Genomic DNA, 27,245 nt, shown 5'->3' on the forward strand with positions numbered 1-27,245 from the left:
AAAAGGCATCACCAGGTACTCAAAATGTCCCTCCGGAGTATTAAACGCCATCTTCCATTCATCCCCCTGCTTAATGCGGATAAGATTATACGCCCCCCTGAGGTCAAGCTTGGTAAACCAGCAAGCACCTCTGACTCTAGAGAATAGATCCAAAATCAGGGGTAACGGATACTGATATTTAATAGTAATTTTATTGAGGGCACGATAATCAATACAAGGCCTTAAAGAACCATCCTTCTTGGCCACAAAAAAAAACCCGGCACCTAAGGGTGAAGAGGATGATCTAATATGACCCTTCTCCAATGCCTCTTTAATATAGGACCGCATAGCCTCGTGCTCGGGTACAGATAAATTGAAGAGCCGACCCTTAGGAAATTTACACCCCGGGTTTAGTTCAATTGCACAGTCATAACTCCTATGAGGAGGCAAGGACGCAGACTAATTCTCACTAAATACATCATAGTAGTCCGCCAAATAGTCAGGAACCTCATGCGACTGAGGAGAGGTGGAAAAAAACGGAGCCTCACTAAAGGTACACCGGCAACCCCAACTCACCACAGACACAGACTTCCAATCCAAAACTGGATTATGAATCTGCAACCAGGGAAACCCCAGAACAACGGCATCATGCAGACCATGCAACACCAAAAATCTGCAATTTTCTTGGTGGTCTGGGGCGACCCACATGACCAACTGGGTCCAAAACTGAGGTTTATTTTTAGCCAGAGGGGTAGCATCAATCCCCCTCAAAGGGATAGGCGTCTGCAGAGGTGTCAACGGAAATCCACAACGTTTAGCAAAATCCAAGTCCATTAGGTTTAGCGCTGCTCCCGAATCCACAAAAGCCTTGGCGGAAAATGTGGACAGGGAACAGATCAGAGTAATCGCCAAAAGAAACTTAGGCTGAACCCCACCAACAGAAAACGTGTGTGCAAAGCGTTTCTCACGTTTAGGACAAACAGAAATAACATGTGAGGCATCTCCACAGAAAAAACACAGCTTATTACGCCTTCTGAATTCCTGACGTTGCGCCTTAGACAAAACTCTATCACATTGCACATTGCATAGGTTCAGACGTCTGTTCAACCGGTGGCAACACCTCTCGTGTAATCCTGCGTTCACGTAAACGCCGATCAACCTGAATGGCTAAAGACATAGAATCGTCCAGACCAGAGGGAACAGGAAATCCCACCATAGTATCTTTTACGGCTTCTGACAAACCCTTCCGAAAGAGAGCAGCCAAGGCACTATCATTCCAGGTAGTAAGGACCGCCCACTTTTGGAACTTTTGACAGTACAACTCTGCAGATTCTTGACCCTGGTTCAATGCTAACAGGGTCTTTTCAGCCTGATCAATAGCATTAGGTTCGTCGTACAGCAACCCCAAGGCTTGAAAAAATGCGTTCACATTAGTCAGAATAGGGTCATCTGGTTTCAAAGAAAATGCCCAATCCTGGGGATTGCCGCGCAGCAAAGAGATGACAATTTTAACCTGCTGCGCGGGGCTCCCTGACGAGTTAGGCTTCAAAGCAAAAAATAATTTACAATTATTTTTGAAACTCAAAAATTTAGATCGATCCCCAAAAAATACATCAGGTGTGGGGATCTTTGGTTCAACAGCATGTGAACGAGCAAGATAGACGGAAATTCCTCGCACTTCAGCAGCGAGCTGCTCCACACGATCAGACACTTGCTTTATCTCCATTGAGAGAAAAAAAATTCCCCCTACGGCCTCAGAGATATAGAGGAAAGAATATACACACACCCTTTTTTTTTTTTTTTAAACACAATTCTTTCCTGCTATTGAGTACCCCAGGATCTGCGGTTCGGCGGGTGATTCTGTTATGATTGAGTCACCGTAGGAGGCAAAAACAGAAATGCTAGCTAAGTCCTGAAAACCAGAGAAGTTGGCAACTATCAGATTGCAGACCCCTGAACCTATCAACACAACTAGCAGTAGCCGTGGGGGGTTCCTACGATGACCTAGACCCCTCGATCACAGCCGGAGAGATACATAGGCCTAAAGAAGGAAAGGGGAAATCTAACTGCCCCAGAGCAGACCCAAAGCAATAGGCAGCCCCCCACATATAATGATGGTGAAGCAAGATGAAAACACTTACACAGACAGAAAGACAGGCTGAGCAAAGACGGGGCCCAAAAACTACCTAGATAGGAACGGATAGGAAGGCTGCTGTCTGCAATCTGCCAAAACCCTATCAGAGACAAGAGCCAACAAGCTGGTATAAAAATGGCCCTGAAGCAACTAAGCTTCAAAAACTAAATCAGCACTCAGGTACTTTCAGAAGACAGAGCTCACGGAAAACTGCACACTCCAGCAGGGAGTGGCAGAATCCAAAAAGCAAGAAAAACAAAAACAAATCTTGGATGCAAAAGGCAAAACAGAAAACTTAGCTTTAGGAGAGCAGGAATCAGACTGGTGTCCAAGAGTCCACAGAGAAATCACCCGCAGGGCAGAAAGGGCGTAGGCTGCCTTAAATCCAGTCAGTGACTCCACTCAGCCAATCGTCTTCATTAGTCCCAGGTGCCTGATAATCAGGCTCACTACCTTCCTTCACTAGAATAGGGAGTTCACCAGGCCTCAGTGACGGAGGGGAAAATGAACTCACAACAGGCCGAATAATATTGCACGTCCCACTTTTCAGTTTTTGACTTTCCACAAAAATTTAAAATAAGCAATAATTTTCGTTCCACTTGTTGATTCTTCACCAAAAATTTACATTTGGTATCTTTATGTTTGAAACATGTTATGTGGGAAAAGGTTGAAAAGTTCCAGGGAGCCGAATACTTTCGCAAGGCACTGTATCAGTGAGTACTGGACTGTGGGGCTGTATTACATTCTCTGAGGGGTCTACATTATATTCTATGGGGGCCTGCATCATACACTATGAGGGGCTACAATATATTATGTGGGGAGGCAGCTTTATACTATATGAGGGGTGCTGCATTACATTTTATGGGGGAGTTGCATTATACCTTATGAGGGGGCTACATTATATTATATTATATTATGGGGCTGCATTATACTATGTGAGGGAGCTACATCATATTATATGGAGGGTATGCACTATACTCTATGAGGGAGCTACATTATATTCTGCGGGGTGGCTGCATTATACTCTCAGGGGGGCTGCATTTATACTCTATTGGACTATGGGCAGTGCATTTTACTATATGTAGTATATGGGACCTGCATTATACTGTATCAAGGATTATGGGGAATACATTATACTATGAGAAGTGAACTGTACTACTTGAAGGACTATGGGGTGCATTATACTATATGGTGAACTATGATGCATGTATTATACTATTTGGAGAACTATGAGGAGTGTATTATACTATATGGAGGACTGAGGAGTGTTTTTTAATATATGGATGACTGTGAGGAGTGTATTATACTATATGGAGGACTATGAGGCACATTAAATTATATGGAGGACTATGGCATGTGCATTATACTATATGGAGGACGGTGGGGTGCATTATACTATATGGAAGACTATGGGGTGTATTATACTAAGCAAGTAAAATGCTGCTTATTCATAGAGTTACTAGCTTGTTTATGCCAGAAAAAGAATCATTGTTCTCAGCAGCACATCACCCAGTGAAAACTGCAGATATGCGCCTGATAACATGATACTGTGTGGGGACAGATTGATCTATTAGTGATTGTTCTGTCCCCATCATGATTACTCAACCGGTGGAAAGAGGCCAGGAAACAAGCGTCGAAGCACTTCAATATTGTCCATCACGGTCGTTTAGCAGCCTGAACTCAGTGCATGTAAATACAACCAAAATGCTTCTGTGTGATGTGCAATATATGAGCATTTGGGGCCCTATTTTAAACTTTTGCCCAGGGCCCCACTTTGCCTAAAACCGGCCCTGATTATACGTATACAGTGGGGGAAAAAAGTATTTAGTCAGCCAGCAATTGTGCAAGTTCTCCCACTTAAAAAGATCATAGGTAGGTCACAACTATGAGAGTCAAAATGAGAAAAAAAATCCAGAAAATCATCTTGTCTGATTTGGCAAGATTTATTTTGCAAATTATGGTGGAAAATAAGTATTTGGTCACCTAAAAACATGCCTTAATGTAACCGAGTCCAACAATTTCCTCATTTTGATATGTAAGCTGTTTTTGGTGTGCACTTGTTCAGACTAGTTCTTGATGTGACATCAGTTTTCAGTTATTTGTATGCTAGCTTTCTGACTGAGCACTCCGCCCTTCACCAAGCTGTGGTTTTAATTGCATCCAATCACAATCCGACCTTCATATAAATACAGGATTTACAAAGTCATTAGCCAGAGGTAAGTGTACACATTAGGCAGTTAGGTCAGGGACCCATTCGATCCATGAGATTACCCTGATCTTGGTGGATGGGCTCACATTTTTTGGCCAACTTTTGTGCTAAGAATCTTATGTGTTTTTCCTAAATTTCAAAAGCCATTATGCTATTCACACGTCATGTATTTCACATTGACATGCCTTAATGCAATTGAGTGCAACCATGTCCTCATTTTAAATGAGGTAGCAGCCTGGATCCCCCTCTTCCCTTTTTGGGTTCCGTAGGCGCTTGTCCCGTCCTCCCTCCGCTTTGTTATGGTTAATTTATTTCTTGTTTCATTCCAGGATTAAAGTCACAACAGCTGTTTTCAATGAAGGAAGCACCGGAATGTTGCGGCTATGTAGGATATCTTGCCTGTAGATTTGCAGGGCATATGGCTGCTGGTCTTTTGTGAAGTGAAGTGCTTCCTTTTATTGTTGTTACATACATTTCTATGGAAAAAAATTAAAGCTGTAACCAACCTCACCCATCAATTGTTTGTATTTGTCCAGTTATTTAGATGGGTTTTCAGGGGGAGGGAGAGAGGGTTTTTGTTGGGGGGGGGGGGTTGCTGGGGGTCGCCGCAGTCTAAAACTTTCCCGTTTTAGGTCACTTAGCATTACCATAATTGTTAATATTTGCCAAATATCAAAATAATGAGAGAGAATGTTTTAAGACATTTTTACTACTTACTGCAAAGTCAAAAGTTTACATGCACTAAGATTACTATTCCTTTAAACAATTCTGGACTGCCCATATGATAATGTCATGTGTCTGGAAGCTTCTGGTAGCTTCACCTACATGAATCTCACCCCCTTATATTCATTGATTTTATCAGTGATCAGTGCAGAGATTTTATCATTGGGAAAAGTGTAGCTCCTCCAAATACATGTCCTACTCATCTTTTTGTAATATATTATTACTCCTATTTGAGTCCTTTACCTGCCTATAAAGACCTGCATACCAAGTCTGCCTAAACATTTTTCCCCGCCCTGTTCTTGACACTCATAGATACAGCAATCTGGATCATTAGAACGCACCTACTCTTACATTAAACACCGTCTACAACTAGCCACCCTTACCCGTTCTCTATAGCTATTTACTCAGAAAGCTGCATCACTAGTAGGCTACTACATTTAGATCTGTATCCCCTTTCTCACGTTGCTTGGAATTCTTACTGTGCCAGCCTGGATTACACTGTACACCCACCATTTATAGCTTATGGTGTCTTGCCCATGATGAGGCACCTCCACCTTGTTATGCCAGATGCACATTACCTTATCATAAGATTTTTAGTATTTAATTACCATCCGCTTTTGTTCTTAGCCATACCTTACCATTCCTCCAAACACAGAAGACGTTTGTAGATAAGCAAAGTGATATATTTCTTACCTCCATCTACTTACTCAGCTTCTGTTGTTTCCTTACTTTCAGATCATTTCAGTTTATATATAAACTTATTCTAATAACTTCTTATGCTTAGGCTTTTCAATAGGGTTTCCTACTTTATGACCAAATTTATCGACCCCTCTGTATTATCATTGTCTGTTTGAGGGTCCTATTTGTGCATACCCCTAATTTACAATACTTTTGAAGGCTGTAGTCCCAATTTTTTTTTTTTTTACTGTTGTGTGCTTCTCTACCCTAGTATTTATTGACACACTGAAACTCTGCTGTTTAGATCACATAGGAGACACCAATACTACTGTATATACATCACATAGGAGACGCAGACTGTTGTATACACATCACATAGGAGACACTGAGACTACTGTATATACATCACATAGGGGACACCGAGACTGCTGTTTACACATCACATAGTAGACACTGAGATTGCTGTTTACACATCATTTATAAGGCAGAGACTGTTGTATATACATTCAATAGAATACACAGAGTACTGTATATACAGATGTAGGCATAGGTAAATAAATGCAGATAACACAGCCCTGGGATAGTGTGGGGAAGGTGACTTGACAGACGGACTTGACTGAAGGGAGAAGGGACGGTTTGTGCACTGTAGACGGATGTTTGTAATGACAGAAGGGAAACAGCTTGGGAAGATGGAAAGGGAGTACAGTACCTAGATTTGACCACAAGATGGCAGGGGGGAGTGTAGTTCAGGACTTGACAGCAGCTTAGGGCTTTAGAAACCACTTAGTCATGGGGGGCGGGGAGATAGGAACCCAGGAGGGAAATTCCAGAGGAAGGGGATAAATAGGACAGGACAGGGTTCCAGGCTAGGCTAGTCCCGGGAGGAGCTCAGGAGGATAAGACTCAGTACGGGGGACTGACAACAGTGGAGAGCTCAGTCAGGGGACTGACAGGAAGAGACAGTCAGGGGGTGGCCCTGACACAAAGAACCGCAGGACAGACGAGGCCCCGGGGGTACCGATTGGACGACGACCTCGGACTGCTGAAGCCCTGGCGGTAGATAGGCCTAGGGCAGCCCCAGCGAAAGATCCGCGAGGAACGTCACTATGACAGAAGGAAGGTGAAGGTACCCGGGCCTGAATACGGAGAGCTGTAAAGGAGCTGCGGTGTATGGCTACGGTCGTCAGGAGGACGGCCAATAAACTCGGACCTGTTGCAACCAAAATCTGCCTCCGTCTCGTGTCAGTGTCGTCTGGTCGCGGTAAGCAGTGGACCACCCCCCAATCCGGGCCATTACCACAATATCACGGCACATAACAGTGTAATCTCACACCTATCTAAAGATCAGTCAATATTTTTTCCAGTGTTAACTTATTTTAATTCACTTAAGTGTGACAACTTTCTAAGTTAAAGCAGCATTAATAGTCCCTATGACATGGGGAACATAACATAATGGTTATAGTCCTGTGATAGATTCCTTTTAGCAACTCAGCAGGTTTTGTCATGTAATCTCAGAGCAGTAGTATGTAGTGACAGAGATCTGTCAAAAACTGTACACCTGTGTTTCCTCCCTCCACTAACATACATATGCCTGATTTAGCCATTTCCATTTGTGGTTCCACCATTACCCCACAGCAACATGCCCAATGTCTTGGTGTCATATTTGATTCAGATCTTTCCTTCACTCCCAACATCCAATCATTCGCCCACTAATGTCACCTACACATCAAAAACATCTATAGAATTCAACCTTTTCTTAACTTTGACTCAGCAAAAACTCTTACTCTAGCTCTTATTCATTCTCGGCTGGACTATTGCAACTCTCTACTACTGTTTCCCTCTTACTAAACTTGCCAAACTGTCCCCTCTTCAATCCGTCATGCATGCAGCAGCCTTTCCAACCACTACACCGATACTTCTACCCTGTACCAGTCATTGCACTGGTTACCCATCCGATACAGAGTTCACTATAAACTTATCACTTCCACCCACAAAGCCCTCTGTGGTTCAGCACCCCCCTACATCTCCTCCCTCATCTTAGTCTACCACCCTACCAGTGTCCGCCATTCTACTAATGATTTAAAACTAAAATCTTCAATAATCCAAACTTCTCAATTGGAAAGTACTGCGGAATATGTTGGCACTAGAAAAATAAAAATCATTATTATTATTATTTCAGCGATGTGTCAATTACTAGCCTGTGTGTTGCTTTCTTAATAAAATCAGTGTTTTTTTAACAGGAGATTACTTCATGACTAGGTGTCTCGTGCCTCCTAATACAACCATGCTTTCACTCCCTACTGATTAGCAGTTTGCTGTCAATGTACGATGTACACAGAAAGCTGCCAATCAATGATGTGGGCAGGGTTATACATGGTCTAGTATTCTGAGCACTATTAGATGTGCAGCAAAGAAAACAGTGATTGTATCAAAATGACAGCAGGCAAGCACAGTAAGAGACATCACTGGAATTAGGGTCTCTGCCCATATGTCATTCTGCTCTCAGAATACATAGCAAAACTTGCTGACAAATTCCCTTTAAGGAGATAAAAATACTTTTTCTTGATATGTTAGAGCAATTTTTCCTTCATGTTCATAGTAGACATATAACAGCTTTCCAATGTGGGGATCCCATCAACTATCTGCTTATATTTTAGGTTCCTGGACCAAACCACATGACATGAGTAAGGGATTGTTAAAAAAAAAAGCTTTAGTTACAATTTATTACTTTACCATGTGTTAGTATATAAATAACACAGTTATCGACTGTAAAATACTTAATACTTACACTGGGTCGATCAGCTTCAATTTTGTTTTCAACTTCTCTGAAAAAGAAAAAGAAATGATTATACAATAGAAAGCAAAAAGTGACATTATGTTTAATATCAACTTTTTAAATCTCAGATTTTTTTTAAAGGTCATATTGTTGGCTATGAGAATGTGCCATGCCTTCCCCTTTAGATCTTGGCCATTCCATCCTGCTTTGGAAAAAAAATTGCTTACAGAAGGAAAGGGGATAGGATGGTAAAGGGGAATTCTGAGAAATGCTATACTGGTATAACTCGTAATGGAGGGTCAATACAAGCAGGACTGGCTCCAGGTTTTCATGGGCCCGGCCGGGCGAAAGAGAGGCAGTGGGCCCTTTAACACATACAACAATTCATGATGCACAGATACAGTAAAGAAATATAGGTGTAGTACAATGCCAAAGATTTCACTTACTTCTTACATTACATGAGTGATATCTATTGCAAATTCTACAATAGGTCAGAAACAGGACAGTACAGTCCTCCATACAGTATTATAGGTACCACATAGTGCTCCATACAGAATAATGAGGCAAAACAGAGGAATGAAAGTCCAGCAGAGCAGCAGATGGATACGATAAAATCAAAATTTATTGTGGAAAAATGAATTAAAAGTGCATGGCAGTCCCAATGTGACTGAGACCTAGGCGTTTCAGTTCCCTGGAGCCTTACTCATGGTTATGAGCCCCTTATATTGCTCCATGCAGTATTATGGGTAGTACATAGTGCTCCATACAGAACAATCAGCCCCATATATTGCTCCATACAGAATAATGAGCCCCATATATTGCTCCATACAGTATAATGAGCTCCATACAGTATAATGAGCACCATATATTGCTCCATACATAATGGGTTCCATATAATGTTCCATACAGTATATGATGAGCCCCAAACAATGCTCCATACAGAATGGGCTCCATATAATGCTCCAATATACGATGGGCCCCATATATTGCTCCATAAATAATGGGCCCCATATAATGCTCCATACAATATAGAATGGGCCCCATACAGTATAATGAGCCCCATGTATTGCTCCATATAGTATAATGAGTCCCACATAATTCTCCAGTGTATGATGAGCCACATATAATGCTCCATATATAATGTGCCCCATATACAGTCATATGTTAAAGTTTGGGCACCCCTATTAATGTTAACCTTTTTTCTTTATAATAATTTTGGTTTTTGCAACAGCTATTTCAGTTTCATATATCTAATAACTGATGGACTCAGTTATATTTCTGGATTCAAATGAGGTTTATTGTACTAACAGAAAATGTGCAATCTGCATTTAAACAAAATTTGACCGGTGCAAAAGTATGGGCACCTCAACATAAAAGTGACATAAATATTTCGTAGATCCTCCTTTTGCAAAAATAACAGCCTCTATTCGCTTCCTGTAGCTATTAATGAGTTCCTGGATCCTGGATGAAGGTATTTGTGACCATTCCTATTTACAAAACAATTCCAGTTCAGTTAAGTTTGATGGTCGCCGAGCATGGACAGCCCGCTTCAAATCATCCCACAGATGTTCAATGATATTCAGGTCTGGGGACTGGGATGGCCATTCCAGAACATTGTAATTGTTCCTCTGCATGAATGCCTGAGTAGATTTGGAGCGGTGTTTTGGATCATTGTCTTGCTGAAATATCCATCCCCTGCGTAACTTCAACTTCGTCACTGATTCTTGCACATTATTGTCAAGAATCTGCTGATACTGAGTTGAATCCATGCGACCCTCAACTTTAACAAGATTCCCGGTGCCGGCATTGGCCACACAGCCCCAAAGCATGATGGAACTCCACCAAATGTTACTGTGGGTAGCAAGTGTTTTTCTTGGAATGCTGTGTTTTTTAGCCTCCATTCATAACGCCTTTTTGTATGACCAAACAACTCAATCTTTGTTTCATCAGTCCACAGGACCTTCTTCCAAAATGTAACTGGCTTGTCCAAATGTGCTTTTGCATACCTCAGGCGACTCTGTTTGTGACGTGCTTGCAGAAACGGCTTCTTTCGCATCACTCTCCCATACAGCTTCTCCTTGTGCAAAGTGCGCTGTATTGTTGACCGATGCACAGTGACACCATCTGCAGCAAGATGATGCTGCAGGTCTTTGGAGGTGGTCTGTGGATTGTCCTTGACTGTTTTCACCATTCTTCTTCTCTGCCTTTCTGATATTTTTCTTGGCCTGCCACTTCTGGGCTTAACAAGAACTGTACCTGTGTTCTTCCATTTCCTTACTATGTTCCTCACAGTGGAAACTGACAGGTTAAATCTCTGAGACAACTTTTTGTATCCTTCCCCTGAAAAGCTATGTTGAATAATCTTTGTTTTCAGATCATTTGAGAGTTGTTTTGAGGAGCCCATGATGCCACTCTTCATAAGAGAACTACTTGCAAGTGGCCACCTTAAATACCTTTTCTCATGATTTGATACACCTGGCTATGAAGGTCAAAGCTCAATGAGGTTACAAAACCAATTTAGTGCTTCAGGAAGTCAGTAAAAGTTAGGAGTGTTCAAATCAAGAAAATGATAAGGGTGCCCATACTTTTGCACCGGTCAAATTTTGTTAAAATGCAGATTGCACATTTTCTGTTCGTACAATAAACCTCATTTGAATCCAGAAATATAACTGAGTCCATCAGTTATTAGATATATGAAACTGAAATAGCTGTTGCAAAAACCAAAATTGTTATAAAGAAAAAAGGTTAACATTAATAGGGGTGCCCAAACTTTAACATATGACTGTATGATGCTCCAGTTCTATGTTGGGTCCATATAGTGCTCCATAAATAATGGGCCCCATAAATTATGCTCCAGTGTACGTTGGGCCCCATATATGTTGCTCCAGTGTATGATTGGCCCCATATGATAGTCCCAATTTATTGATCCAAACCTAAAAAAATAAAATAAATAGTCACCTCTTTTTGCGGTCGCTGCTCTGCTCTGGACTCCTCAGCGTCGCCGTCTTCTGCACTGTGACAGCTCAGGCAGACCTGAAATATCATAGTCAGAGGTTGCGGAAGACGCCTCAGCGGTGGAGTGGGGAGAAGTAAGTATGCAAGTGCCGGGGCTCTGAGCAAGTGGGGAGGGGGGCCCACTCGCGGGCGCCCATAATGCACCGGTGACCCCGACGGTGATTGGGGCCCCCTGCCTGCTCAAGGCCCCGGCACTTGCCTGGGTGCTGACGCCGGCCCTGAATACAAGTGATAAACACACAGTTTGTTTTTTCTTTTTCCAAGATTTTTCAAACAAATCAATATAGCTCTGCCAGAATGTCCTACTGAATCAGACTCCACATCCCTGCCAAAGATGAAGCTTTAAGATACTTTATTAATTAGCGCAAAGGTGGCATGGGGCACAAATGGGGGCGTTTACCACCTGGGAGAACAAATGGGTGAACTATTACTTTGTGGAGGCATTGTTATTATGTGAAGGTGCGTGGTGGGAGGAAAAGGGGGGAAAAGCATTATTACTATGTGAAGGTGCAAAAGTGCCACTCTTACCATGTGTACAAATAACAAAAGACTGACTGTCACTTCCAAACAGAAAACAGGTGTGTACAGCGGCAAACTAAGAGTAGCCATCTCCATATATTACAAACAAAGTAGCACTCCATAGCGCTATGGCATGACAACATGAAATTTATGAAATTTGAGTTGCATTACTGTTCTAGAAAATTAAAAAAAACTGAGAATAATTAGCACATAAATTGGCCAATTCCTGTAAACCCAGCAGCCGTGATAAGGAGATTCTCCTTCCTGGGAACCTATCTAATATAAATCCTCTCCTAGGCTGAAGCCTACAATTATATGGGTAGCTAGGACCCTGCTATGATTAAAACTGGCAGAGGCCGAGCCACCACCACTTCTGTCAGTAGGCAGAAGGCAGCACTCAGGGAGAGTGCAGCAAAATGCCTGATCCTTTATTTGACTGAGCTTGTGCACAGTCCCCAGCAGCTATTAAAAGTGCGTTTTCCTCTGAAACGCCGCAACTTTACAGAGACAAACATACCATATAGCCAGTGCTGATACATACTGCTTTTGGTTTGAGCAGCATGTATCAGCGGACAGGTTCCCTTTAAAGAGGTTGTCCAGGCTTGGGATAAAAGTCTGCATTCAATCTATGCGACCACGTTTCCTATTTGCCGACTAGATAAATTTGGCGTCTTTCAATAGAAGAGAGTTGAGAGAAGCCAAAAGAGTTTAGTCGACACATGACAGCAAGGGCATGTGTGATCACATGACCGCCTGCTCACATCAGCGATACTGGGGACATTATTACTGTGCAAGAAAAAAAAAAGTGTTCAGCTCACCCTTTATACTTCCATGTTGCTTTCAAGCACGGGCCACAGCTCTATCAGGCAGTAGAAAAAATACGGAAAGGATGGTCCAGCTCAAAAGGGTAAAATCCAAAACATTTTATTTAAATATCCATAAAACAGGTATGCAAAATACAAAAATGCATGAACCCGACCGGAAAACCGGAGGGAAGGTTGAGGAGACACTGTACGCGTTTTGAACGAAAAGTTCTTAAACTCAGTATTACTGTACATGGGGGGGGACTCAAGGTACATTATTAAATGTTAACATAAGTAGAACTCCTCACTCGAGAGGTACGCAACAAAAATTTAATTTTATTTATAATCCAATTAGTCAAATGTGAATGTAATGTCTTTCTTGTGGCATACTTCTTGAATGCGAAGTTCTACTTATATTTTCTATTACGGGTTGGAAGCATACTCAGGCACCTCAGGCACAGTATACTGATTATTAAATGTAAAGTGAGCTCTTAAGAACCATTATTGCTTACAGGAACACCAGTAGCATAGGTACTAGGTGGCAGATTGTACGGTATCCAGGGGCCCACCCACAGCTACCACCATTCCTAGCTATCAGCATAAGGAGTACGTAGATATAGTTAAGCTCTGCGGTAATGCAGAGAGACATGATCTTCCTGCACTACTGCTCTCCATTTTGTATACCATATGTCACTTTAAGACTGCAGTTTACAGAACAGCGGGGTGATACACTGGCCGAGATGCCGGCACACACACAAAACTTTAGAGTCCTGAAACATTGATGTCATTACGCGGAGTCGGGACTCTAATGTCCTGTGCGTGCACCAGCACGATGATATTGCATTGGTTCACCAATGCTTTGCCGGTGTACTCGTCAGGACCCTGGATTAGGTGGAGTACTTGATGTTTTTTTATTTTTATTAAAACTTGTAGTGTAATTTTGGGGGCCTCATAAAGTATGGGGGACCCTCATATTGTGGGGACTATTGTAAGGGGCCTCATATGGTGTGGTGTCTTTAAATTGTGGGAGCTATTATAGAGCATGGGAGCTATTATGGAAGTCATTATACAGTGTGGGGACTACTGTCGGGGTCATTATACAGTGTGGGAGCTAATGAGAGGGCCATTATACAGTGTGGGGACTACACTACTCAGGGGCCATTATACAGTGTGAGAGCTAATGTGAGGGCCATCATACAGTTTAGGGGCCATCGTACAGTGTGCTATGGAGGCTAATATAAAATATGAGGGTCATTATATAGTATTGGGGCTCCTGTGGGAGCCATTATACAGTGTGGGGGGCATTATATAGCTTGGGTGTTACTGTGGGGGTCATTATACAGTGTGATGACTACTTTGGGGGACATTATATTGTGTTTTGGGGAAGCTGTGGGCCCATCATACTATGTACAGGGCAGCTGTGGGCCACTTATGCTGTGCATAGCGGAGCTATGTATCCATCATACTGTGTATAGTGAAGCTGTGAGCCCATCCTACTGTGTATAGAGAAGCTGTGGGTCCATCATACTGTGTGTATTGGAGCTGTGGGGGCAATATACATTGAATATTGGAGCTGTGGATCCATCATACAATGTAAAGGGGACTTAAGAAGCATTATTGTTTTAGCGGCACTCAGAGTACTGTGACCATCAAAGGTGCAAAGGAGCATTATTACTTTCTAGGGACTAAATGTGGACACTGTTTGCTAGAGTACTTGCACAGGGCATTAATATTTTTAGGGGAAATTTTACCATCTAGGAGGCATTATTACTATGTAGGAGACACAGGTATTATTATGTGGGGCAGTAAGAGGAGCGCTGTTATTGTACCACACAGCAGGTGCAATAGTAGGGACACATACAGCAGCAGTGTCTCAGTATTGGGGTATTGGCAGGATGAGGATGTGCAGGTTGGGAATAGATGGGGACAGTGCTGGAAATGTGAGAAGTAAAATGGGTCTGTGTGTTGCAATCTCTGAAGATGAGTCCTGGCTGGCAAAAGCTGTCATGTCGGTCTGGGGCAGATGGAAAAAGTCAGGAAAATGAACAACTGCAGCAGAATGAACGTCATCTGTAAGTCACTATCTGTAACTGTACTGTAATCTCCTATATGATCTACAGGACTGATATCTATCACTATATGGTCACCATACAGCGGTAATATCAGTGTTTTTTATATAGAGATTTATTTTTAGTAATAACATGGTCATCTGCTGAGGTTCCCACTATGAGGGTCTGCCACTATAGTTGTAATCAGGGTTACCGGTTAGGGGCCCACTCAGATGTTTCGCCCCCTGAGCTAAACCCCTAGTTATACCTCTGGTACAGTGGTTTTTGTCGATTATCAGAATAGTAGCGCTAATAGTATGATGGTATTTGGACTCTTTAATGCGGTATTATTGGTAATATTGATCTTTGTACGCTAGGTTTTGTTTAGTAACAGTTTAATGGTATTATCTGTATTCAGAGAAATACCATTATGTGTTATCTGTGGTGTTACATAGGACTGCAGATAACAGCCACTACCTTTAAAAGAAAAAAAAAAGGTTTGTGTGTCAATATCAGTTATGGTTCCTTTTATGACAGTGAACAAGCATGTGAGAGGGTGTAGTCTATGAAAAGGAAAATTAGATACATTACTCAATGTTCCTGAAGGCAGTTTTCAAAAGTTGACAAATATGCCGTATCTTAACACATCAGCTTTTATGGATCCATATTATTGACCTGTAGTGCAACCCATTCAGATTCCACATGGTGTCACTCCGGTTTTACCTACAGATGACAGTTCAGTTTTTCTTTTGTAAATGTGATGTACATTTCAATCAGCCAGAAGCACACAAACATATTTCACATTGACCAGAAAGCAAGTGAATTTGTCTGCATGCTTCTAAGTGCCGGCTCAATTTCAGTCCTTGTCTGACCCTGCCTTCAGGGACACCACAAATGTGATATTCAGGGTACAGTATTTGATATATAGCATTAATGCACAGCCTTTTCTGATTTGAGGGCTGTATTGTCAGTCTGAACCATTCCCATGAGCTTAAAAAACTGTAAGGGGTAAGTGACTCTTTTGGGGTTCTGGCCTATTGGGAGAATGAGGAACCCCTTACAGTCTTTTTGGTACTACCATGCGTCTTTATTGGAGTATATTGGAGCTACGGAAATAGAATAGTGTGGCACCCCGGAGAGTTCAGTCACCACAGAGGTACTGCACCTCAACCAGAGGTGTTGTGAGTTCATTTTCCCCTTCGTCACTGAGGCCTGGTGAACTCCCTATTCTAGTGAAGGAAGGTAGTGAGCCTGATTATCAGGCACCTGGGACTAATGAAGACGATTGGCTGAGTGGAGTCACTGACTGGATTTAAGGCAGCCTACGCCCTTTCTGCCCTGCGGGTGATTTCTCTGTGGACTCTTGGACACCAGTCTGATTCCTGCTCTCCTAAAGCTAAGTTTTCTGTTTTGCCTTTTTGCATCTAAGATTTGTTTTTGTTTTTCTTGCTTTTTGGATTCTGCCACTCCTTGCTGGAGTGTGCAGTGTTCCTAGAGCTCTGTCTTCTGAAAGTACCTGAGTGCTGAATTAGCTTTTGAAGCTTAGTTGCTTCAGGGCCTTTTTTTTATCAGCTTGTTGGCTTTTGTCTCTGATAGGGTTTTGGCAGATTGCAGACAGCAGCCTTCCTATCCGTTCCTATCTAGGTAGTTTTTGGGCCCCGTCTTTGCTCAGCCTGTCTTTCTGTCTGTGTAAGTGTTTTCATCTTGCTTCACCGTCATTATACGTGGGGGGCTGCCTATTGCTTTGGGGTCTGCTCTGGGGCAGTTAGATTTCCCCTTTCCTTCTTTAGGCCTATGTATCTCTCCGGCTGTGATCGAGGGGTCTAGGTCATCGTAGGAACCCCCCACGGCTACTGCTAGTTGTGTTGATAGGTTCAGGGGTCTGCAATCTGATAGTTGCCAACTTCTCTGGTTTTCAGGACTAGCTAGCATTTCTGTTTTTGCCTCCTACGGTGACTCAATCATAACAGAATAACCTGCCGAACCGGAGATCCTGGGGTACTCAATAGCAGGAAAGAATTGTGTTTAAAAAAAAAAAAAAAAAAAAAAAAAGGTGTGTGTATATTCTTTCCTCTATATCTCTGAGGCCGTAGGGGGAATTTTTTTTTTCTCTCAATGGAGATAAAGCAAGTGTCTGATCGTGTGGAGCAGCTCGCTGCTGAAGTGCGAGGAATTTCTGCCTATCTTGCTCGTTCACATGCTGTTGAACCAAAGATCCCCACACCTGATGTATTTTTTGGGGATCGATCTAAATTTTTGAGTTTCAATAATAATTGTAAATTATTTTTTGCTTTGAAGCCTAACTCGTCAGGGAGCCCCGCGCAGCAGGTTAAAATTGTCATCTCTTTGCTGCGCGGCAATCCCCAGGATTGGGCGTTTTCTTTGAATCCAGATGACCCTATTCTGACTAATGTGAACGCATTTTTTCAAGCCTTGGGGTTGCTGTACGACGAACCTAATGCTATTGATCAGGCTGAAAAGACCCTGTTAGCATTGAACCAGGGTCGAGAATCTGCAGAGTTGTACTGTCAAAAGTTCTGAAAGTGGGCGGTCCTTACTACCTGGAATGATAGTGCCTTGGCTGCTCTCTTTCGGAAGGGTTTGTCAGAAGCCGTAAAAGATACTATGGTGGGATTTCCCGTTCCCTCTGGTCTGGACGATTCTATGTCTTTAGCCATTCAGGTTGATCGGCGTTTACGTGAACGCAGGATTACACGAGAGGTGTTGCCACCGGTTGAACAGACGTCTGAACCTATGCAATGTGCAATGTGATAGAGTTTTGTCTAAGGCGCAACGTCAGGAATTCAGAAGGCGTAATAAGCTGTGTTTTTTCTGTGGAGATGCCTCACATGTTATTTCTGTTTGTCCTAAACGTGAGAAACGCTTTGCACACACGTTTTCTGTTGGTGGGGTTCAGCCTAAGTTTCTTTTGGCGATTACTCTGATCTGTTCCCTGTCCACATTTTCCGCCAAGGCTTTTGTGGATTCGGGAGCAGCGCTAAACCTAATGGACTTGGATTTTGCTAAACGTTGTGGATTTCCGTTGACACCTCTGCAGACGCCTATCCCTTTGAGGGGGATTGATGCTACCCCTCTGGCTAAAAATAAACCTCAGTTTTGGACCCAGTTGGTCATGCGGGTCGCCCCAGACCACCAAGAAAATTGCAGATTTTTGGTGTTGCATGGTCTGCATGATGCCGTTGTTCTGGGGTTTCCCTGGTTGCAGATTCATAATCCAGTTTTGGATTGGAAGTCTGTGTCTGTGGTGAGTTGGGGTTGCCGGTGTACCTTTAGTGAGGCTCCGGTTTTTTCCACCTCTCCTCAGTCGCATGAGGTTCCTGACTATTTGGCGGACTACTATGATGTATTTAGTGAGAATGAGTCTGCGTCCTTGCCTCCTCATAGGAGTTATGACTGTGCAATTGAACTAAACCCGGGGTGTAAATTTCCCAAGGGTCGGCTCTTCAATTTATCTGTACCCGAGCACGAGGCTATGCGGTCCTATATTAAGGAGGCGTTGGAGAAGGGTCATATTAGACCATCCTCTTCACCCTTAGGTGCCGGTTTTTTTTTGTGGCCAAGAAGGATGGTTCTTTAAGGCCTTGTATTGATTATCGTGCCCTCAATAAAATTACTATTAAATATCAGTATCCGTTACCCCTGATTTCGGATCTATTCTCTAGAGTCAGAGGTGCTTGCTGGTTTACCAAGCTTGACCTCAGGGGGGCGTATAATCTTATCCGCATTAAGCAGGGGGATGAATGGAAGACGGCGTTTAATACTCCGGAGGGACATTTTGAGTACCTGGTGATGCCTTTTGGGCTCACTAATGCCCCTTCTGTCTTCCAGTGCTTCATGAACGATATTTTCCGAGACTTTGTCGATAAATTTTTGATTATCTATCTGGATGATATTTTGATCTTCTCCAAGGATTGGGATTCTCATGTGGAACATATTCGGACTGTGTTCCGGATCTTGAGAGAGAATTCTCTGTATGTCAAAGGATCAAAATGCCTTTTTGGAGTACAGAGAATTTCTTTTTTGGGATTTATTTTGTCTCCGTCAACTATTGAAATGGACCCGGCCAAGGTACAGGCCATTTTTGATTGGGTTCAGCCCAGTTCTTTGAAGGCCCTCCAGAAGTTTTTGGGTTTTGCTAATTTTTATCGGAAATTTATAGCAAAATTTTCTAGTATTGCCAAACCATTGACTGACCTGACCAGGAAGGGCGCGGATGTGTTGAATTGGTCTCCGGAGGCGGTTGCTTCCTTTCAGGAGCTGAAGCATAGATTTACCTCCGCCCCGGTTCTGCGGCAACCTGATGTCTCACTCCCGTTCCAGGTAGAGGTGGATGCTTCTGAGATTGGTGCAGGAGCGGTGTTGTCCCAAAAGGATCCGGTAACATCTAAAATGAATCCCTGTGCTTTCTTTTCCCATAAGTTCTCTTCATCTGAACGTAACTATGATGTGGGGAATCGGGAACTGTTGGCCATGAAATGGGCATTTGAGGAGTGGAGACATTGGTTGGAGGGAGCCAAACATCAAGTTGTGGTCCTCACTGACCACAAAAATTTGATTTACCTAGAGTCGGCTAAAAGCTTGAACCCTAGACAGGCTAGGTGGGCCTTGTTTTTTACACGTTTTGATTTTGTGGCCTCTTTCCTTCCTGGAACTAAGAATGTCAAGGCTGACGCCCTCTCTAGGAGTTTCTTTGCTGATTCTCCTGTGGTGACCAAGCCTGCCACCATCTTAGGCGAAGGGGTAGTTCTTTCTGCCATCTCGCCCGATTTGAGACTTGCTCTGCAAGAGTTCCAGGAGGACAAACCTGAGCGTTGCCCCAGTGGAAAGTTGTATGTTCCTGACCAGTGGAAGAAGAGAGTGATGTCTGAAGTTCATTGCTCTGCATTGGCTGGTCATCCAGGTATTTTTGGTACTAGAGATCTGGTGAGTCGCTCTTTTTGGTGGCCCACCTTGTCTCATGATGTCAGGAATTTTGTGCAGTCCTGTGGGACTTGCTCCCGGTCTAAATCTTGTTCTCGCTCTAGTGGGTTGTTGATGCCTTTGCCGGTCCCCAGGAGGCCATGGACCCATATTTCAATGGATTTTATTTCTGATATGCCGGTCTCTCAAAGAATGACTGTTATTTGGGTGATTTGTGATAAGTTCTCTAAGATGGTTCATCTTGTACCACTCCCTAAGTTGCCATCTTCCTCTGAGTTGGTGCCTCTGTTTTTGCAACAGGTGGTTCGCATGCACGGGATTCCTGAGAACATTGTATCTGACAGAGGAGTTCAATTTGTGTCTAAATTTTGGAGGACGTTCTGTTCCAAGTTGGGAATTCAGTTGTCCTTCTCCTCTGCTTTTCACCCTCAGACCAATGGGCAGACAGAGAGAACAAACCAGACCATGGAGTCGTATTTGAGATGTTTTATTTCCGCTGATCAGGATGATTGGGTTTCATTTTTGCCCTTGGCCGAATTTGCTTTAAATAATAGAGCTAGTTCTGCCACTTTGATGTCACCTTTTTTTTGTAACTTTGGTTTTCACCCTCGATTTTCTTCAGGGCAGGTGGAGCCTTCTGCCTGCCCAGGTGTTGACACTGTGGTGGAGAGAATGCACCAGATCTGGGACCAAGTGGTGGATAAGTTATCTCTCTCCCAGGAAAAGGCCCAGCGGTTTTCCAATCGACATAGGACCATTGGTCCCCAGTTTAAGATTGGTGATATGGTGTGGTTATCATCAAAAAATATTGCTATGAAGGTGGCTTCTCCTAAGTTTAAGCCTAGATTTATTGGACCTTACAAGATTTTGGAGATTATTAATCCGGTCTCTTTTTGTTTGGCTCTTCCTGTCACATTTAAGATCCATAATGTGTTCCATAAGTCCTTGTTGAAGAGGTTTGTTGAGCCAGTTGTGCCTGAGGTGGCACCTCCGGACCCTGTATTGGTTGAAGGTAACTTGGAATATGAGGTAGAGAAAATTCTGGATTCCCGTCTGGCTAGACGGAGACACCAGCATTTGGTTAAGTGGAAGGGTTATGGTCAGGAGGATAATTCCTGGGTCTCTGCCTCTGATATTCATGCCAAAAGATTGGTGCGTGCCTTTCATCGGGCTCACCCTGATCGCCCTGGTAGCATTGTTGAGGGTTCGGTGACCCCTCCTCAAGGGGGTTACTGTTGTGAGTTCATTTTCCCCTCTGTCACTGAGGCCTGGTGAACTCCCTATTCTAGTGAAGGAAGGTAGTGAGCCTGATTATCAGGCACCTGGGACTAATGAAGACGATTGGCTGAGTGGAGTCACTGACTGGATTTAAGGCAGCCTACGCCCTTTCTGCCCTGCGGGTGATTTCTCTGTGGACTCTTGGACACCAGTCTGATTCCTGCTCTCCTAAAGCTAAGTTTTCTGTTTTGCCTTTTTGCATCTAAGATTTGTTTTTGTTTTTCTTGCTTTTTGGATTCTGCCACTCCCTGCTGGAGTGTGCAGTGTTCCTAGAGCTCTGTCTTCTGAAAGTACCTGAGTGCTGATTTAGCTTTTGAAGCTTAGTTGCTTCAGGGCCTTTTTTATATCAGCTTGTTGGCTTTTGTCTCTGATAGGGTTTTGGCAGATTGCAGACAGCAGCCTTCCTATCCGTTCCTATCTAGGTAGTTTTTGGGCCCCGTCTTTGCTCAGCCTGTCTTTCTGTCTGTGTAAGTGTTTTCATCTTGCTTCACCGTCATTATATGTGGGGGACTGCCTATTGCTTTGGGGTCTGCTCTGGGGCAGTTAGATTTCCCCTTTCCTTCTTTAGGCCTATGTATCTCTCCGGCTGTGATCGAGGGGTCTAGGTCATCGTAGGAACCCCCCACGGCTACTGCTAGTTGTGTTGATAGGTTCAGGGGTCTGCAATCTGATAGTTGCCAACTTCTCTGGTTTTCAGGACTAGCTAGCATTTCTGCTTTTGCCTCCTACGGTGACTCAATCATAACACAGAGGTGTGGTATCCCACTTCCCAGGTAAGGTGGAGGCACCTGACAGTACTCTAACACCTGCACCCAACACACACCCTATAGCAGCAGGGCATCTGGATGGACCCTTCGGGAGGATGATCTCAACCCTGTCTGGGTGTTAAAGGGTGTTGGGAGGTTGGTGGAGCTAGTGGGATGAGAGGTCAGTTAGTCAGTGATGAGGAGAAAGTGAAACTAAGCAGAACTGTGTGAAGCAGCTCCGTGTCAGGAGGAGCTGCAGAGAAGGAAAGAGACTGGAGGAAGCTCCCTGAAGAGGGAAGGGATCCTAGAGGCACGGTACAGCGACCATACTGTCCGTGGGGCTCGTTCCAAGCCGGCTTACTTCGGGTGGAGGGATCGTCGCAGTTTACGGGCTGGTCCTAAAACTAGTGGAGTGGAAAATGGACTCAGCTAGATAAACCAGAGGCTCCGAACATTGCAAGTGCTGCAGCCAAATCCACAGTTATTCCCTGAAAAGGCAGACACATAGGATCCAGGGACCTAGAGACTATTCCCGCCAAGATTCGAGTCTGCTGGCTTGGGACACTGTTTGTGAAGGTGCTGGAAGGAGGGAGAAAATCAGTACAGGGAGACGGCCAGGAAAGGAACACACTGAATGGAGTTCTGGAAAGGTGTTCTCCATCTGCCTGGAAGTTTGCTGGACCCTTCACCTGGAGGATGCAACACCAAGCGGGCATTCGTGCAGACAAGAACTGTGAGTAAAGCTTTGGAACTGCATTCAGCTGTGTCCTCTGAATTATTTCTGCAACACCTATTGAGCACTGCTACATCCCTTGCCAAATACTACACCACCACTATCTTCTACAACATACATCTGCCCTGGGACAAAAGCTCTGCCTGTGGAGGGCTATTCCAACTGTGCAGCATCACACCATCAGTCCCAGAGGATCTGCACTGCAGCACTGGTCACCTCTGACCAGAAACCACAGGTGGCGTCACAAACTTATCTATACATAGACTTTATTCCTCATCAGTTCTTATTTTATATGGACACTCAGGGCCACGGACCGGGTCACCGCTGCTGTGACACATCCCTTTAAGACACCGGCCTGGTACCGAGTAACCCACAGCCCTGAGGGGGTGCTCCAATAGGGTTTCACATGTTCTGAAATTTGCAATGAAGCGATATGTGCATAGTGGTCTCTATTTTTTTCTGATTTAGAGATATCCCATTCTCCTGATACATGGGGGTCTTGGAAATGTACGCACAGTGTGCCATTAGTTTTTACTGACATGGAAAATGCATGAGAATATCCTTGAAATACAGACACATGCCCTCTAGAAATGCAAATTGCCTCTTCAGAGAGAACTAGTGCCACCTACTGGAAGTAACAATCCTAAGAGTCAATATCTAGCAATTAACGAGCCACATGATTTAGGATAAAAGCCAAACCAGAATCTCAATATGCAGACACTGTGTTTCAGGTGGGTTCCCCTCATCAGTGTAAAGTGTGAGATCTGGTATGGCTGGGTGGAAGACATCTGACTGGGATCCAAAGAATAATGTTTCTCCTTGTGGAGACTGACATGCCAAGCTTGGTATGCCACTGTAAGGAGACTTTTAAGTCTTCCTTAAAGGCATAAAAGTCTATTCACATTAGCATGCCAGACTTGGCATGTCACGCTGCACAAGGAAAAATGGTGTCTAGATAGTCGTGGACCACACACACAATGGCCCTGCGTGCTGCAAGTCATGCACCGCTGCTATATAGGATTTTAAATAACAGAAAGAAAATAGACAATTTAATGAACTTACTCCGAGATGTTTCTTTTTTCTGAGAAGACTCTTAGGATGAATTCTCCTTCCTGGTGAGGTTCATATGTGGAAGGGATGATGACATATTCACTGGGAGGTAATCTGAAGCGTTGAGATACCTCTCTCATGTTGATATATGACTTGCACCTATCCTTGGACGCATTGTACAGAAAGAAGTCTTTTTGCAGATGCTGTTTATTACCATGCATCTAGAGGGAAAACAGAAATAGTTTTTGCATAAAGTCCGGCAATAATTTCTTGTAACATTCTTTTTATTAGTTTTAAATGTTATATAGTAAATGCTCAAATATAAATAAAGCAAAATTCTGTCTGTCATTAAAATGTTCCATTTCTATTCTCAAATAGAGTAGCATATTGTGTCCAGAAGTGGGCACATTGTATCCACTATCGGCACCACTTTGTATCCAGTAGGGGCAACATTGTATCCACTATCGGCACCACTTTGTATCCAGTAGGGGCAACATTGTATCCAGTAGTGGGCACAGTGCCTTCAGTAGGGGAAGCACATTGTATCCAGTAGTGGGCACAGTGTATCCAGTAGGAGTAGCACATTGCCTCCAGTAGGGAGCATAGTGTCTCCAGTGGTGGGCCAAGTGTCTCCAGTAGGGGAAGCACATTGTATCCAGTAGTGGCCCCAGTGTCTCCAGTAGGGGAAGCAGTGTCTCCAGTAGGGTAAGTACATTGCATTCAGTAGTGAACACAGTGTCTCCAGTAGGGGAAGAACATTGTCTCCAGTAGTGGTCACAGTATCTCCAGTAGAAGCACATTCTATCCAGTAGTGCGCCCAGTGTCTCCAGTAGGGGAAGCACATTGTATCCAGCAGTGGACACAGTGACTCCAGTAGCACATTGTCTCCAGTAGTGGGCACAGTGTACATCCTCTGGGTAATTTGACTGATTGAGCCAAATATCCAAATCTCTATCTGCTCAAGTAGGAACAGCACAGTGTCTCCAGTAGTGGGCACCACTGTATCTCCAGCAATGGGCACCACAGTGTCTCTAGCAGTGGGCACCACAGAGTCTCCAGTAGTGGCCACCACAGAGTCTCCAGTAGTGGGCACCACAGAGTCTCCAGTAGTGGCTACCACAGTGTCTCTAGCAGTGGGCACCACAGAGTCTCCAGTAGTGGGCACCACAGAGTCTCCAGTAGTGAGCACAACAGTGTCTCCAGTAGTCGGCACTAGTGGGCACCACAGTGTTTCCAGTAGTGGGCACCACAGAGTCTCCAGTAGTGGGCACCACAGAGTCTCCAGTAGTGGGCACCACAGTGTCTCCAGTAGTGGGCACCACATTGTCTCCAGTAGTGGGCACCACAGTGTCTCCAGTAATGGGCACAGTGTGCAGCCGCTGGGTAATTTGCCAACATTTATAATTTTTTTTATATTTCACTGTCTCTGGGGAATGACTTAAAACAAGGGGAAATATGTATATCTCTATACTGTGACGAAGGGTACCCACAAAAGGAAGCCAACCTTTAGAATATGTGCACACAGCATCTTTTAGATGCCAATGTAGTAATTAAGTTTTCCCAGGCGAAACTGCTCCAGGTAAACAGCGACAATCTTTTTTCTAAAGCTGCATTGTTGTCTTTCTGGCAGCAGAGCTGCTGCTAGCATCTTTCACTGTATACTGCTAGTATAAAACATGAGCGACTTTCCAGAGGAAGCCGTCAGAAGAACGAGCATGTCACTTCTTTTAACCGCTTTCGAACCCTGAAGTGGTTAAAACAAATGATGTAAGGTGGAATATGTGCACAGCAATGTCATTTTTACATTGCTGTGCACCATGTTCATTTCATGGTGCACTATTGCTATGCCTTCTCAGTGAGATTCCGGGTGCAATCCACCTGAAAAAGATGCAATGTGCCTGTAGCCTTCCACAGTTGTTTTTTTTTTTTTTGTGGGGTGGGGGCTGGTTGCTGGTAATGCTTTTTTTTTACAAGTATTTCTTGGGTGACCATTGTTTCTTTTATGAATGTTTTAACCCTGTAGAGCAGTATACTGTCTACTATGGGAAAAATTCCTATAAAAAAGTCCCACCTAGAACTTGAAAAATAAAAAACAGTAAAAAAACAAACATCTAAAACACTATGTATAAAACCATCCTTTTAGCACTAATTTGGCTCAGGTCAGATGAATTTAGATTTCTTGAGGAGTCCATTATTACTCGACCAAACTGGATCAAATCTACTACTATGTTAAATGCCATTAAAGTGTTAAATTCAAGCACGTCTTCATCACTTCTCCCTTGTACATCGTACCTCTTTCGGAACCTTAAGGGGGAAAAAAAAAGAGAAAAAAAAAAGTTAAATATGAATTTATTATTATAACTAACTACATCAAGTAGGTTAGTGCGGACTACAAAGTGACTGTAGTATCTGACTTATTGGCATGATTTAAAATATTGTGTAAATGCCCAAAGCAAAAAAAAATGAAAACAAAGCTGGAGTTCCATAAGGTAAACTGAACTACTATAGCCAATACCCGCTAACTAAACATCACAAATTCATCTTTTAATAATTAACTTAAAAGGGGTTGTTCATACCCAACGTATTGATGACCTATTCATAGAATATGTGTCATGATCTCAGTGCGGGTTTGACTCGCACATGTGGGGTTAATGTCTGGAACCAATGCTGATGACTGGCATTTTTGGGGTTAAAGGTTGTGATCCCAGTGCAGGCTTACCTGCACACCTGGGGCTTATGATTGTGGCCTCTCCCTGGTTCTGGGAAAACTTCTTATAGCCTCAGGACTCTCCCATCCCCATCAGTTATACTTTCGCCCTTGGCAGAGTGTGTTGACCCCTGAGTGTGTTTGTGCTGTGTTCTTGTTTGCCTGATAACTTGGTGTACGACTCGGTCTGTTCTCTGGACACTGCTTGTTGGATTCTGCTTGGTACCTTCTATGTCTGTTTGGCTTTGACCACTGCCTGTCCCCGACTATCCGTTCTGTCTCATCCCTGGTACTTTATTGTTATCTCTGTGTATGACCCGGTTTGCCTGACTTTGAGTATTCCTATATAGTATTTTGCCTATCTCTGACAGCAGCACGCTAAGCCCTGCCCCCTTGCGGTCACATGACCGTAGGTCCTTCACTGCTCACTGACTTTAGCTTCTCCAGGTCCTGTTTGCTTGAACTATCCAGCCGTGTCTGACCCCGGGCCCCTCTGCAGTGTGGGTGAGTCCTTGCTCCGCGGTGGCTGCACGCCGGCGCTGACAGGACCGTGACAATAGGTAATTAATATCAGACCTGTGAGGGGCCAATGCAAGACACTGCTACAGATCAGCTGAGCAGATAACAGGTGATTGTTGGCAAGTGTTGGGTGTCAGACTGCCACCAATCTGATATTTACTATTACCTATTTTATTGTTGAACTATCTATAGGTCATCAATAAGTTAACCTTAGACAACCTCATTAATGTCAGCTCTCTACAATCATGAAGGTCTTCATGCAATTTTACAGTAAATCGTAATTTACCACTTATATCGGAATGCAAATATTTCAGAAAGCTAAATAGACAAAACAAACATTTGTGTCACAGACTCCGTACATGTTGTGACAGGAGTGAATACACATGG

The 27,245-nt window shown here is 43.5% G+C and overlaps 1 protein-coding gene across 3 annotated transcripts in view; it reads right to left on the reverse strand.

The window, feature by feature from the left end:
* Positions 1–27,245, reverse strand: part of CAPN3 (calpain 3) — a 190,710-nt gene that overhangs the window by 74,341 nt on the left and 89,124 nt on the right. The window contains exons 12-15 of one of the 3 annotated variants that reach the window (XM_073554178.1): positions 25,925–25,936; positions 23,645–23,853; positions 8,514–8,548; positions 7,485–7,489 (exon numbers count right to left, since the gene is read on the reverse strand). In XM_073554178.1, coding sequence (XP_073410279.1) covers positions 7,485–7,489; positions 8,514–8,548; positions 23,645–23,853; positions 25,925–25,936 — 261 coding nt within the window. Of the gene's footprint in view, positions 1–7,484; positions 7,490–8,511; positions 8,549–23,644; positions 25,366–25,924; positions 25,937–27,245 lie in introns of those variants that run through there. The other 2 variants (XM_073554179.1, XM_073554177.1) reach the window with 2 other exon arrangements.

The sequence above is a fragment of the Dendrobates tinctorius genome, unplaced genomic scaffold (genome assembly GCF_039654945.1).
Source record: "Dendrobates tinctorius isolate UK_male_01 unplaced genomic scaffold, ASM3965494v1 ptg000208l, whole genome shotgun sequence".
NCBI lineage: Eukaryota > Metazoa > Chordata > Amphibia > Anura > Dendrobatidae > Dendrobates > Dendrobates tinctorius.